The 16296-nt window shown below is 36.7% G+C and overlaps 1 protein-coding gene across 1 annotated transcript; it reads left to right on the forward strand.

Moving 5' to 3' along the window:
- The first annotated feature begins 6158 nt into the window (after nt 1-6158).
- On the forward strand, nt 6159-7635 carry LOC129573495 (uncharacterized). The gene is made up of 2 exons (XM_055454010.1): nt 6159-7058; nt 7618-7635. The coding sequence occupies exons 1-2, from the start codon at nt 6159-6161 to the stop codon at nt 7633-7635; spliced, it is 918 nt and encodes a 305-aa protein (XP_055309985.1).
- Nucleotides 7636-16296: the final 8661 nt, after the last annotated feature.

Genomic DNA, 16296 nt, shown 5'->3' on the forward strand with positions numbered 1-16296 from the left:
AAGATCCTACAAAATTTTTTGATTACGTGAATACATGCAGAAAAACACATGACGATCTGCCGAGCGAGATGGAGTATGATGGCAATAAATTAAGTTCACAACAAGACATTGCTGACTCATTTGCGGATCATTTCACGAAAGCATATACACAAAATGATACTCCCGTTAATAATTACAAAGACTGTGAATCGTTCCTGAGAGATTTGTGCCTTAATATTCCAACAATTGATATCACCGAAGACCTAATTCTGGAAACGGTCAATAAGCTGCCAACCAATACAGTATCTGGACCGGATGGAATTCCAAACATTTTTATTAAAAGGTGCATCCACACACTGATAAAACCGATAACACGCATATTGAATGAATCATTTAAAACTGGTTTCGTACCTGATATATGGAAGAGATCTTATGTACGGCCAATACACAAAAGTGGCGTTAAAACTAAAATCGACAACTACCGTGGTGTTGCTCTACAATGTGTAATTTCCAAATTGCTAGATTCCATTATTGCTAATCACCTGAACTTCCACATAAAAAATATCATCCATGATAGCCAGCATGGATTTGTTAAAGGAAAGTCCACAATAACGAATCTGTCCGAATTCACATCACGAACTATTACCAATATGGAAAAGCATATCCAAACCGATGCTATTTATCTGGACATAGCTAAGGCGTTTGACCCGGTTAATATTGAGCTACTCATCCAAAAACTGACCATTATGGGTTTGAATGGAGAAATTCTAAATTGGATACAGTCATATTTGGATGGAAGACAACAAGTTGTCAAATTGAATGAAGCAATGTCAAAAACCATTGAAGTTACCTCGGGAACCGGACAGGGCTACCCAATTGGTGCAACATTGTTTCTACTATTTATCATTGACCTGCCCCATCATACAATCGACTCAGTATTACAATCATTTGCTGATGATACCCGATTATGGAAACACATTCAAGACTATGATGATTGCCTAGCCTTACAAGCTGATCTAAATAGGATTGTAAAATACTTCAAAAGTAATCAGCTGAAATTGAATGTCAAGAAGTCTAAATTCATATCATACCACCGAGGACAGCTGAAATTTGTGTTTGAATACACGATTGACAACGAAAAAATTGACCGTGTTGAAGTGATGAAGGATCTGGGCGTCATTTTGGATGTAAACATGAATTTCAATGCACACATTGAATTCATTACCGCCAAAGCAAAGTCAAGATTGGCATGGATCAAACATTTTGGGAGAGATTTTGAGGACCCATGGACAATTAAGAAATTATTTTTCACATTTGTGCTACCGATTATCGAATATGGCTCACAGATTTGGAGCCCATACACCGCTGAAAAGATTGCTCGAGTTGAGTCCGTTCAAAAGCAGTTTTTATTATTTGCACTGCGTAAAATGAAATGGTCCCATGGATTTAAGTTACCACCATACGAATGTCGATTGCTGGAATTGCAAATGATAACGCTTGCGGAACGAAGAAAGATAGCTCAAATTACAATGGTACATAATGTGTTATGCGGGCATACATCATCGAGACATATTATGAACGAAATCAATATTAGAACACCACGGCATTGGACAAGAGACACAGCATTCCTATCTCTACCAGTACGACACCGTGATTACTCCAGATTCGAACCAGTTAATCATATGCTGTCTACGTACAATGATTTTTATAACAAATTTGTGCCAATTAAGCCACCTTTAATTCATAAAGAAAATAAGAATTATCATAATGTTCCTACTCCAGTCTGTGATACTTATTTAATTGATTTTAACACGAGTACAAATACTGTTAAACAGAGAATTAATGAATATTTTAAAAGAAATAGATTATGGAGAGAGTGATAAATTTTATGCAAATATAGCAACTTAATTAATGTAATATAATGTGAATATACAAAATAATATTTATATCAAATAAACCACCTCTGGCGAAGAAACGCTGTATGGTGCAGAATAATAATAATAATAATAATACCAGAAGCGATTAAAGTGCAGTATTTAAAATCATGTTTAAAAGGTGAAGCAGCGAAAAAAGTAAGCCATTTGACACCAGAAGAGTCTAATTACCAAGACGTGTATAGCATTCTGGAACGACAATATAATATTATAATAATAAACGCGAGAATGTCGGAAAGTTAATCGAAAAAATTCTTAATATTCCATGTCAAAGCGCTGAGACGAGCAATGGTTTGAAAAATTTATTTGACACAGCCAATGAATGTTTAATGGCAATAAAAAACTACAACGTAAACATCAAAGATTGGGATCCGTTGATCATCCATATTTTAAAGAAAAAATTGCACAAATCTACGGTCATCGACTACGAATCCAAATTAAACGACGTACGTGAATTGCAAACTTTGTCATCATTCTTACAATATGTGGAACATCGTTTCATGGCGTTGCTATCGGCAGAAAATAGCGGCCAGAAAAGTTTAGAAAAAACTGAAAAGTATGAAAAAAAGAGTAAAAAGGTCTACGAAACTCCATTCGGGTGCACATACTGTAATAAGCCTCATTCGATATACAAGTGCTTCGATTTCAAAAAGAAGAGCGTGAAAGAGAGAAGCGAATGGGCGAAAAACGAAAAAGCGTGTGTAGTATGTCTTCAAATGCATGAGAAAGGTCAGTGTTCAAGCAAATATATGTGCAAGACGTGCGGAAAGAAACACAATACTTTATTGCACTTCGAAGCAAAAAAAGAAGCGAGGAACGAAACGCAAACAACACTGATAGCTACGACGTCAAATAATGTAACAACGGCCAATACGGATGGCAATTCATCGCAAGTACAAGTTTTATTAACAACGAAAAATGAAGCAAATTTATTACCAGTGGCGTTCGTGAATGTTTTGGCAAAAAATGGTGAGAAAATTTTAATGAAATCTATAGTCGATGGTTGCTCTCAAGGAGCGTTGATGACGGAAAACGCCTTTCAAAAGCTGAATCGATGTGCAGATACAATAATTGCGGATGTAGAAGGAGTAGCTGCCTGCACTCAAACGGCAAAGAAAATAGCTCCAATTACGGTACAACCGCATTTCACTGACAAATATTCATTAGACACTGATGTAATCATTTTGAAAAAAATAACGAATCTTGCGTATTTTAAAGACGATTTGGCAAATCATGATCATTTACAAAATTTATTATACGCCGATCCAACGGTAAATGACGACGGTGAAATTGATTTACTGTTGGGAGTGGCTGAATTTTCTAAAATTGTTAAGCACGGTTTGATCAAGGGTGCCGAAGATTCGCCAATTGCAATGAACTCTGAATTGGGCTGGCTCATCATGGGTCCGCAAAGTAAAGAAGAACGTAACAACACTATGAAAATAACGACTTTAATTTCAAATGTGGAAATTGAAAAGAAAATCTCCGAATTTTTCGTTTCCGAAGATGTTGACGGCATTGAGAGTGAGGACAATGAGCCAGAAATGTCTGAAGAAGAAAGATATTGCGAAGAACATTACGTAAAAAATACAAAACGAGACGACGATGGCCGATTGAATGTTTCAATGGCATTTAAAAATGAAAAATGGCCAGAGCTTGGCGATTCGCGCAAATCGGCTTTAGCGACTCTGTTCCAGTTAGAAAAAAGATTCGAAAAAAACCAAGAATTAAAGAAACAGTATAGCGCCGTAGTGAAGGAATCCATTGAGAGTGGACATTTAGTTTTGGTAGAAAATCCGCCAAATGAAGCGCATTACATTCCTCATCACGCAGTGTTCAAGGAGAGCACAACCACAAAATTGAGATCAGTGTATAATGCGTCACAGAAAACTTCAAATGGTAAATCTTTAAATGAACAGCTGGCAGTCGGAAAAATTGTGCAACCGTCGATCTTCGAATTAATGCTACGATAGAGAGAATCGAAAATTGCAATCGTCGCTGATCATGAAAAAATGTACAAACAAATCAGACTCAATGAAAAGCAGCAACATCTTCAGATGATTTTGTGGCGTAATTCGGGCACTGAGCGCATCAAAAGCTATAAAATGACAACAGTTACGTTTGGATTAAAAAATTCGTCATTTCTCGCCATAAGATCATTGCATGAAATTGCAAAAATAATCGAAAATAAATATCCACGAGCAGCAAAAGCAATAATGAAATGTTTTTACGTCGATGATTACACGGGCGGAGCAGAATCTGTCGAAGAAGCATTGTGCACGTATCGAGAAATGAAAAAGGCATTTGATGAATTTGGCTTCAATTTACGCAAATTAGTAAGCAATTCGACGGAGTTATTAAAATGTGTGCCAGGTTGCGACAAAGAAGAACAAAATAAATCGTTCGTGAAAGCATTGGGTATTCCGTGGAAACCTGAAACCGATGAGTTCATTTTTCAAATCACTGTTAATTTGAAATCAAAACCAGAAACGAAGCGACAATTGTCCTCTGAAATCGCGTCATTGCAATATGATCCTCTTGGATGGATCGCTCCGGTCATTGTCAAAGCAAAAATATTGTTTCAAGATGTGTGGCAATTAAAAAAGGAAAATAAAAAATCGTATGATTGGGATGACAAATTGCCAATCGAAATCATCGACCGTTGGATGTTGTTTAAATCACGATTGAGTGCATTGAGCTCAATAAAAATGCAGCGGTGACTTGGTACTACAGTAAATACAAAAGTAGAGGTGCACGGTTTCTGCGACGCTTGTAAAAAAGCACTCTCTGCGAATGTATATGTACGATTTGTAAACGAAAATCAACAAGTAAACGTAATGCTAGTAGCAGCAAAAACGAAAAATGCTCCAATGATTGAACAAACCATTCCGAAATTGGAGTTATGTGCAACCGTTTTGCTGGTAAAATTGGTGAAATCCGTACGAAAAGCAATGAGCATGAACATTGAAAAAACTGTTCTTTATAGCGATTCAAAGGTCGCATTGGCGTGGATTGGTTCAGATCCACTACGATATAAAAAATTTGTCGCGTCAAGAATAAAAGAGGTGAACAAGTTAAAAGATGCACAATGGTGCCACATCCCGGGCGCAATAAACCCAGCAGATTGCGCATCGCGTGGGATTTTTGGTGATGAATTAGTCGATCATCCGTTGTGGTGGCACGGGCCACATTTTTTAAATGGAAAAATGAACTATGATGTTCAATCGGAAGGCAATATCGAAGCAATTAACGAAGAAAAAATTCATGCATTAGTGGTGACGAGTGAAGAAAAAATGAAAAAAAAGTTATTTGTTGACGATTCAAAAATCATTTGGCCTAACATATCGTCATGGAAAAAAATGCAAAGAGTGTTTGCATATATCATTCGTTTTGTTGACTATTTAAAAGCAAAAGTGGCACTGAAAAAAGGCATCAAATGCCAAAACGTAGAAATAAAAGTCGAAAACAAAGGTGCTCCGATTACTGCGAATGAAATAGAAAAAGCAACGAATTTTATCATTCGTATAGCGCAAAGTGAATATTACGAATGTGAAGTGAATGACCTGGAAAAATGCAAAGAAATCGAAAAAACCAGTGAGTTATTAAAATTGAACGTATTCATCGACGAAAAACGCATATTACGCGTCGGCGGCAGAATCACCAACGAAGACATTCCATTCGAAATGCGTCATCCGATTCTAATTCCAAAAAAAAGTGAAATCGCAAAATTAATAATTCGTGATGTGCATGAAACAAACTTTCATACTGGTCCCAAATTAACAGAAGCGTTGATTCGAAAGAAGTTTTGGATCACCAATGGGCAAACGACGATCAAAAAGCAGCTCAAAAACTGCGTCATTTGCAGGAAATTTCGCCCGAAAACAGCTCATCAAATGATGGGCAATTTGCCGACGACGAGGACAACAGTCGTGAATAAACCGTTCACGAATACTATGATTGATTTCACGGGAGCGGTATACGTAAAAACATCGAAACTTCGAAATGCAAAGATTGTGAAAGCATACATATGCATATTTGTGTGTATGGCAACAAAAGCCATACACGTCGAGCTAGTGAGCGACATGACGGCAGAGGCGTTTATTGCCGCTCTACGACGATTCATCGCGAGAAGAGGTGAAATAAAAACAATAAATAGCGATAACGGAACCAATTTTGTTGCAGCGAATCGATTGTTACACGAGTTAACAATCATCGAAAAAGAGGAGTTCAACGATGAGGTAGCAAATGAGCTCACGACACAGGTGGAAGTTTTCACCACCAGCGGCACCTCATTTCAACGGCCTTGTAGAGGCTGGCGTAAAAACAATAAAAACGCATTTGAAAAGGGCATTGGGTGAGCAAAAATTCACTTTCGAAGAGCTATCAACATTACTGGCTCAAATCGAAGCAGCGGCAAATTCAAGACCACTCACACCTATGTCTTGCGACACAAACGACAGCACGATACTAACACCAGCGCATTTTTTGCTAAATTCATACCCAGTAGCAATTGCAAACGAAAATTTTGATGAGGTGAAGTTAAATTGTCTCGATCGTTGGAAAAAAGTTCAGCAAACGGTGAGGCAGTTCTGGCATCGCTGGCAGAATGAATATCTGCACACAATTCAACAAAGAGCAAAATGGCACACGCCAAACGACGCAATAAAAAAAGACGACTTAGTGCTGATAAGTGACTCAGCACCTGTGGGCAAATGGCCCATGGGCAGAGTGTTAGAGGTTCATCAAGGACAAGATGGACTCACGCGAGTGGCCACCGTTAAAACGACCAACAACACGTTAAAACGGCCAATAACCAAATTGGCACCATTACCAATCGACCGTAGCAGTCAAACATCGACAACGTCCATCAGCGAAGAAAAAGAAAAAAATGAAAAAATCAAAACAAAAACCGTTAACCAAACTTTGATTTCGCTGCTAGTGATCGTTGCATTAGCCACAATGACAAAAAATGGAGTAAACGCGGCTCCAATTGGATCAACTGTGGAGCGCGTACGGAGAAGCCCTGATTTTTGGCTGGCTGGGCATTATTACGACAAGCTAGCAACCGAAGACATAGCCATCCATAAAACCATCGCCGAGCTGAAAACCAGCAGTCAGCATCAATACAGCGTGGTGGACGAGAGGGTAACCGAAACGCAACGCACCATAAAAATATACGTGGTGTGCAGCCTGTGCGGGAATACAATCTTGCACATTCTGGTTCCCCCTCAAATTTCCGAATTATTTTTTTCCGAAAGTCAATTTTCCGAAAAAAAAATTCCGAAAATTCAATTTTCCGAAAGAAAATATTCCGAAAAATCGATTTTCCGAAATGTGAATTTTCCGAAAAATGCATTTTCCGAAAGTCAATTTTCCGAAAAATGCATTTTCCGAAAGTCAATTTTCCGAAAAATCGATTTTCCGAAAAGTCGATTTTCCGAAAAATTTCGGAAAAAAAATGTTTCCAAGAAGCTAGACCGAATATTACTTATTCATTTTTTACACAATGCATGAAAATTGTGCATGGCACAATCTGGCCTCTATGGTTATCAATTTGACAGGAAAAAGAGCGATGCTTGAGAACTTGAGTATAATGTGGCACATCGGTATATAAATATCCGTGTATACTTCAACTGGTCTCACTAGTACATACATGCACTCCTTATGACTCACTATGTACATGATTCTCTGTTTCTGCAAGCAGTTTCCAGGCGGCGCTTGATTTTTCCTATCTATTTATAGATGGGCACAAAGATGTATCTTTTATTTATCGTGTCAGTTATGAGTGTTTGAGCGCATATTGAATGGACAGTTGCGCTATACACACACAATAATTCGCTACGATTCTTTGTGTCTAATATAGCATATGTGGTAAAATTGTCTCTTTAAAACAGAACTTACAAAAAATCATTTCGATGAACATTACATATATAATTTATATGTATATTGCTGGTCAATATTATGCATGGATGCTGGTGGAAGTACTGAAATATCCCGCGCGCGTAGCGCGCGGAAACCCAGGTATGCCCTTATGTGCCACGCGCGCGCGATTCCTTCTGCACCACTGTGCGTATGGCACATAAGGGTATACCTGGGTTTCCGCCACAAAAGGAAGGATTTCCCTTCTTTTCCAACTCGACAACACTCGCTTAGAATTATACTTTGAACAATTGTAGAGCACCATCCATAAATAACGGTAGAATCAGCTGTAAGTGATTTTGACATATTGTGAAATGTTACGAAACCACACCAATCAGTATTGAATTTTACCATTATGGACGGCGCTCTAGAATTTGCTCGTATTTTGTATGTACTCAACACCAGATTATATGTGATTGACAACACCATTCCCTGATAACCGCAAGAAGAAGAATGAATGTTCACTATCCCTCAGCACCGTAGCGTCCATAGCCCTATGATCGCTTTACTAAAACAGTATAGAGAGCTGCACTGCTTCCACTAATACTGTATGCATTATTTCGCATTTACATTTGGCCTGAATTTTATCGCAAAACAATCACACGGGTACAATCGTTTGGTATTTAACTCCCAGTCAGGGATCTTCTGCCTATCATTTGTACTTCTTTTTATTTATTTTTCTCAGAAAATTTGATTTTCGGAAAATTGATTTTTCGGAAAATCGACTTTTCGGAAAAATTAATTTTCGGAATATTTTTTTTCGGAAGATTGATTTTTCGGAAAATTATTTTTTTCCGATTTTCGGAAAATTGATTTTCGGGAGAAAATTTTCGGAAATTTGTACGTGCACCGCACATTCTGGCCTTTTTATGGAAAAAACGATCAAAATTCATAAAAAAGAAGAAGGATCATCGAAAAGTAAAAATGATAGAAGTCGGCGTTGGGACCACAAAACAAATGCCGAAGCCACGACAAAGCAACGTAATCGCAATGAAAAGGATTCGCTACGAGAGCAGCGATTCCAGTGAAATCAGAATGCCGTGGGAAAAATGAATCATACAATATTATTTTCTCTCCAATTTTTTTTTTCTCCTTGAAAATTTTAACGTAAAGTTGATTTAAAGTTTCTATTTAAAGATTTTTTTTTGCCCCGGGAGAATGTTCAGGAATGAACAAAGAAATTAATAATAAACAGTATTCAAGCAAAAGTAAAATTAGCTTCAGTAAGCAGGTTTTTTTCATCATTATTTCACAATGTTCAAAAGTTCAATTTAATGCAAATCAATCAAAGTACAATTTAATGCAAAGTCAACCAAAGTAAACGATCGAAACATGTCTTTCTTTGAATAAAATGAATTTAGTTTTATGTAAACCTTCAGCAAATATGAATGTGTTTCATTTGACTCTTTAAAAGTGTAATCCCTTACAAAACAGAAGAGCCTTTGCTGCTATGACTTGGAATTGAACATTGGTTTATATCCACAAATCATGCATGAGTTGTGTTTACATGGATCCGTTTCACAAATAGACTGATTGACGAAGTTTTTTTTATCTCTACATTTATGAATGCAATTGGAAAACAGAACGCACGACCGTGCGCTCGTGTGCGATTTTATTTTTTTTATGTTTGAATAAACGCTGTCCGTCGCATCTTATTCCAATATTTGACCGAGACCTTTTGATGAGACCACTGTTAGACCAATAAATCCATCGTTTTCACACCCAACCACATATTCTGAGATATATGTATAAATACAGCGGGTCATTTGTTAAATTGCCTTTGTTCACATTTCGCGCATACCTTATTATAAATAGATCTCTTGACACATCTTGCTTGAGTCTCATTTTACAAATCATTCGATGTTTACAAACCCATTCGTACACTGTAGCCACACAATAAACATTGTACGTCGCTCCCTCTCTTTGTGTGTAGTTCAGCTCATTTTAGAAATACGTCAGTTTTTCGATTCAATAAAATCTCTGAGCGAGAGCGTGCGCTCGTTACAGAAAAAAAACGTTTCATTTTGTTCGCTAAATTGTGCGCGCGTGTGACATTGTATCCAGCCACGATATCTCATGGCTTTGAAAATTGCCCCAGAATAAACAACACTTTGCTCGTGCATAATAGTTCTAGTTCACTTTTCTCTCTCCTCCGCTCTTCCGCAAAATGTGCTACAACAATGAAAATTATATCAATTATGATAGAGGTATGGTTCCTCGGGCAAATTTTCTTGAAATAACCCATAGAACACGGAAATCATAGGTATTTGGTCGAAAAAAAAATCGACCCACCCTAATGTATATATATGTATATTTAGTCTATGCTCACTTCAAACGATATGAATGGATAAATTCAATTCACATTATTTTTTTATCTAAATTAAAAAAATTTTCTTGTTACAGTAAGAAGAAAATTCTTGAAAATTTCGAATAAAATATATCAAACTTACAGGCGTAAACACACACATACAGAGATCATCTTGCTATAGCCAACCGACAAACAAAGCTCACACATCATGAGACAAATAGGTTAATAATTATTAGTGAAAGCATTTATTAAGTTTGAAACATATCAGTCTGATTAACGACGTTGAAAACAAATGAAATTCTTTAAACCGATTCAGTAGTTGAAAAAATTGAGTATGTAAGAAAAAAAAATTATGTGACAAATTTTTAAAAATTAATGAGTTAATAAAATATGTATTATTTTATGACATAAATTGAAGATTTTTCTTAAGAACATCAATCTTTTCTGCTTGCAATATCAATGATTTTCAAATTAATTTTAGCCAAGCCCAACAATCAAACATCAGGTCATATCTACCTGTATTCTTTGATGATTTCGGATGGATATCTGGCTCCAATATACTCTATGCTGTCTGAAGTGCATAACGCCAATTTTATATCCTATTGGCTGAAGGAATTCATCAGACTTGGGGGAAGTACCCCCAGCGAATTTGTTGTAGACATGTCTCCAGCGTTATTGAATGCTGCTGTGTCTGCTTTCACATCGTACCAGAATTTGAAAAGCTATATTAATGCCGTATTTGCCATGCATTTCGAAAGCACACTGCAAAAGCCAGAAACCTACATTCGTATCGATATAGCACATCTAATGAAAGCTGTTGCGAGCTGTCCACATTTCGTGAACCAGAAGCCAAAAGTTCGCGAAATGTATCTTCGATGCATGGGTTTGCTCATAAAAGAGATCGATCTTAACGAAGCAAAACATATTATTTTTGCAGTTTTAGTGATGGCATATTCAGCGACTGAAGGTTAGCGAGAATCCTTTCATTGACTTAAATTTACGCTTTTTTGTAAAACAATAAGAAAATCGATCAAAACTTTTCGTTTTTTTTAATTTTTTGGCGATTTTATGAAAATTTTGTTAGGTTTTATCATTCTTTTAAAGCGACCAATTCATTTCAGGAAACTCAAAATCAACTTTATTACCGACCCCATGTGAAAAAGCAAAAACGGTAATCAATAGAAGAATTCAGGGTGCTCCAAATGCGCAGGTTGAAGATATTCTAGTTCATCAAGTCGATCATGAAGAAACCGATGAACGGTGTTTTGATGTTGATCATATTGAATGCGATAACGAGCAATACACAACAATAAATACGTGGTTGAATGAAATCGCACAAGAGGCACATGAAGCAGTGGAAGCAGAAGATGATGGCGATAGGGATAATTTAATGGAAAATAAACCATTTGCACAATACTTCATTAAACTGTGCCAAATGTTGCCCATTTGGAGCGCGATATCAAACAAGTTTTTTGATTCACCAAATTTAACGGCGTCTTCGTGGAGCTCAGAGACTGGTTTCAAAAATGTGAAACAGCTCCACGGAGACCTCATCCCATGTAGTGTGGATGAATTTGTCAAGCGCGACATTGACTTTAATAACAGCACTGCCATTCTCGCATCAAAAAGATACTTGACAAATTCATCCTCGCGATCGAATTCAAATACTCGATCGCAATCAAGTACTCGATCGAAATCTAATACTCGATCAAAGTCCAATACACGATCGAAAGAGACGGCACCAATTCAAAACGACGATATCTATGAACTTGGCTCGGCACCAAATGATACAAACACAAATGTGCAAATTGATGACAACACAGCTTCTCAAATCGTTTGCCCGGTTTGTGCAAACGGTGATTTGCCAACAGGAGCGCACAAGTGCTTTACTTGCGCAAAAGCAGTTCATGTTCTAGATGAATGCTCCATTGGAATAGGTGATGAAGAAGGTTATGGCGAAATGCGCCAATGTATCGAATGTTTTCGATCTACGGCTCATAAAGAAAGCATCGATGAAACAGCGGAAATAACCACGGAAACGGTATCAGAAACGGCAAAGACATTAAATGTAGAAGAGAAATGGAAAAAAAGATCAACAAAGTCGAGTAAATATTTGAAAGCAGTTCCAAACTGGGGTCTTACGCCTATCAATAAGAAAGTTGCAATTACATTGCTGTCAAACGAAAGTCATTCGAGAATCATTTATACCATCGATCGTCAAAAGTTCAATATAACAAACACGTGCGCTATTGACTCAGTAATCCATCTCATTGCGGCTGCTATTGCTTACCACCCGACATATCGCTCATTGATGGCATTTGAAACGGAAGGACTTGTCAATATATCACGGATGCTAGCCAACGGGTAATTTTTTTCATATTCTTCTGGAATATTCTAAATTTAATTTCCAAAATATTAATTTTTTTCAATCTTTAAGGTGTTATAACAGTATGAAGCAAATTAACAAACTTCGAGCGACTCTGATCTGTCGTGAATATAAGGAAAGAGAGTGCAGCACCGATGTCACCGAAATCATTGATCGTTTTTTGAAATCTGCTCCAAGTATCACCGAAAAATGGAAATGCCAACATAAAGGATGTTCAAAAGCTACTGAATATCTTCTACCCAATTTGACATTAAAAAGAAGCACGTTTGATGGAAATATGGACAATTTAGAAAATGCTTTGATGGAAAGTTTTTCCGAAAATGTATGTCGAAAATGCCGCCAGCCTTGCGACAACTTGGAGCGCATATGTGGACATCACTTATTTATCGAGGTAAATCTACGATTCATTGACTATGAATAATAAGATCGTGTCACTAACAATACGAACAAGAATCCAATATTTATTCTATTGTTGTTTTGATGTAAAAACAGAAAGTATTATCCTAGGTATTGTCCCTCTCTCTGTCTTCATCACATGTGGTGTGTTTTAACCATTTTTAAATGCATTCTCATATATGTACAATTATTTCTTTTCTTCCCCTTTTTTTTTCTTTTCCTCAGATGCCAGAATCTCAAATGGAGAGCGAATCGGCCACAAATGATCAATATTTCAAACTGATGGATGTTCCAGAAATTATCAAAATCCTAAACAAAATTTATGTTATTGCTGGAGCCGTTTTGTATTATCCACCAGTTGTAGACGGCGATATAGGTCATAACGTGTGTGCATCCAAAATCAATAACCAATGGGAAATTTACGATGACAATGAATCTTCCAAGGGCTCCAAATTTATGTCGTCGAAAAAAGACGTTATAATCCATACTTATGTGACTTCAGAAGGAAATTGATTTCGCTTTTTTATTTTGTTTGCACACACGTTCCATTTTATTTATTTTTTGAAAACTCAATCGTTTCATACTTTGCTGATTCAACGATTCTTTGCAGAAACAATTGACTCATATTGATCGCATTCAATTATTGCCAAAATGAATCAGCTGTATTTTTCATGTCTCTGTTTTTTCATTTTTGATCGGCGCATAGTGGCAATTTCATTTTGACGTACATTCACATATTAAAAAATTCAAACGAATGCAATAATAATTCTTTTTCATACTTGAATGATAAATTTTTTTTCGAAACGCTCTTCAAGCGGTCAATTCAAATTGTTCTTTTTTTCTTGAACAAAAGCGTGAAATATTTGAATACTATTCAATTCCTACACATAAAAAGCAATATTAGTTGAAACTTTCGAATAAACAGTTAGTTGAGAATAGTTTTTAGCAAAAGTATATGATTTGAAAATTGCTTGAAAATAAAAGTAATTATAAGTTTTATCTTCAGTTTTAACCGAAAAAAATTGCGTGTTTTGATTTTGGGGCGATTTTTTCTTTGATTTAGCATTGAGATGAGGGATAACTTAAAACAACTGTGTCATTGGGACACACACACATCAAAATGTTGAACTTAAATCTAATCAGTAAATGAAAACTTGAAATTATTCCTATCTGATTATTAAACACATTGGAAAAACTTTAACAGGTCATACTAAATAGAGATATTGAAGAGGTGCATTACATTTTGTGCTTGATTTTTGAATTCTGTAAATGGCATTTGCCAGCACAAATTGAGCACAAATTTCTCAGCCTAGTGGCGATACAAAAAAGTCTCATTTTCGGGTAGCTCCCCTGTAAAAGGGCCAAAAATCGATTTATATACTGATAAAATCAGTACACATGGTAGCATTAATTTAAACTAATTTTTATCGATATGACGGTTTTTACACTATGACCACAATTTTCCCCAAGACAGATATCATTTATCACATATCAGTTCCACGGAATACGCGGAAAACGCGAAAAATCACGACAATTCCTCTTCTTATTATTCACGGAACTGATAAGAGATAAGTGATATCTGCTTCTAGCAAAGTTGTAGAGCAAGCCAAGTACTACACTTTTTGTGCAGACACTATCTCCTTATCTCTTATCAATTTCGCGAAAAATGATAAATGATAAACAAATCAGATGAATAACCTCTAGACGAGGTTAAAATGGAGTGACGCTCCTGTGCGTGGATTTAGCACTCAAAATGACTGATATCATTTTGAGTGACGCTAGGACGCTGGCTTATCTCTGGATCAAAGCTCAAAAGTATTTTTCGCATTCACTATTATGAAAATTTACTCACAATAAGGAAAAATATCGCGTCACGACTTTTAGGCGACAAAACGCTTGAAAACTTGATCTAAAATCAAAAGTCGTGACGGGAAAATCCCCTTTGTACACGATTTTGACATTTTGTATACTGATTTGAACGACACTGCGCCTTCTTGACAGTTCTCATATAAATGAGCCCAGAAGCGCCAACTGGTGCAAGAACATGTAATACAACCGTTGTATACCAATAGTATTAAAAGCTTACACGTTGGGTATACTGTTATTGCCTCCCAACGAACACACATAATGCTAAATATTTGTATTTTGTGCATATTTTAATGTAATGCTAAATGTAGCACTAAAAGTGCAAAAATTGTGAAATTTTTGGGCCGATTTAGATAAAATTTTGTTTCTGGGCACAATATGTGTAGAAATTGTGCACGATTTGGGAAAAATTTACTATGCACAATAATTGCACGTGTTTGGCTCATTGGGAGCTGTTTTGAATAGTAGTTCTTTCACATAAAAACATTAAAATCTGCTTGCATTACACTGATATCTCTCTTATTCCATTGATATTTTTTCCAAAGGAGAAAAAAAAAATATTTCAAGCCTCATATGCACAGCATATCACTATTAGAATCATTCTGTCAACATGAATCAGCCAATAAAAAAAACAAACACAAACCACACAATGAAATACCACGTTTGTATAAATATAGCAATCACTTGAAGAGAAAAACTTGTAGCCAGCTCAGCTATGCATTCCTGATCATGCATACAGAAACATGTTCGAACATGCACAGACATGCAAGCACATGCACAAGTATGTAGGGGGTCAGCAATGCATATGCGATCGCTGGCTCATATCTGTTACCGTAGTAAGCTAATAATTCACTGTCCCGAAATCCTGGGAAAACCCCTTCTAATTATATCGTTTAGACGTAAGCAATAATAATAAATCACGATCATAAAATGTATGACTCATCGTTTTGAGTGACGCTAGGATAAAGTTACCATGTATTTTCTACCAGTGTACTGAAAAAATCAGTACCAAAGCCAGTTTTTTCGCAATATCTCGGAAACGGCTGGATTTAGGAGGTACATTACGCTGGCCCCCCCCACAATTTGTGCTGGGCTGAGACCGGTGCCAATAATTTGTGCTCAATTTGTGCTGACCAATGGTACCATCCGTTTAATTTGTGCTGGCCTGGGAAGCTAGCACAAATTGAAAAATGTGATCGATTTTTGGCCCTTTTACAGGGGAGCTACCCGAAAATGAGACTTTTTTGTATCGCCACTAGGCTGAGAAATTTGTGCTCAATTTGTGCTGACAAATGCCGTTTACAGATTGGAAAAATCTCATCTGGGGGCCGAGCACTAATCGTCGACTTTTTTGAAAAACTCGATTTTGGGCACTTTACAGGTGAAGTACCTTAAAATCGATTTTTTTTGTGTCGCCACTAGGCTGAGAAATTTGTGCTCAATTTGTGCTGGCAAATGCCATTTACAGATTGGAAAAATCTCATCTGGGGGCCGAGCACTAATCGTCG

This window comes from Sitodiplosis mosellana, unplaced genomic scaffold, assembly GCF_009176505.1.
Source record: "Sitodiplosis mosellana isolate CC-2019 unplaced genomic scaffold, AAFC_SMos_1.0 Smas_scaffold_6094, whole genome shotgun sequence".
Taxonomy (NCBI): domain Eukaryota; kingdom Metazoa; phylum Arthropoda; class Insecta; order Diptera; family Cecidomyiidae; genus Sitodiplosis; species Sitodiplosis mosellana.

Bases quoted from the DNA above. Each gene is read 5' to 3' on its own strand.
- LOC129573495 (XM_055454010.1), top strand. From the start codon at position 6,159: ATGAGCTCACGACACAGGTGGAAGTTTTCACCACCAGCGGCACCTCAT.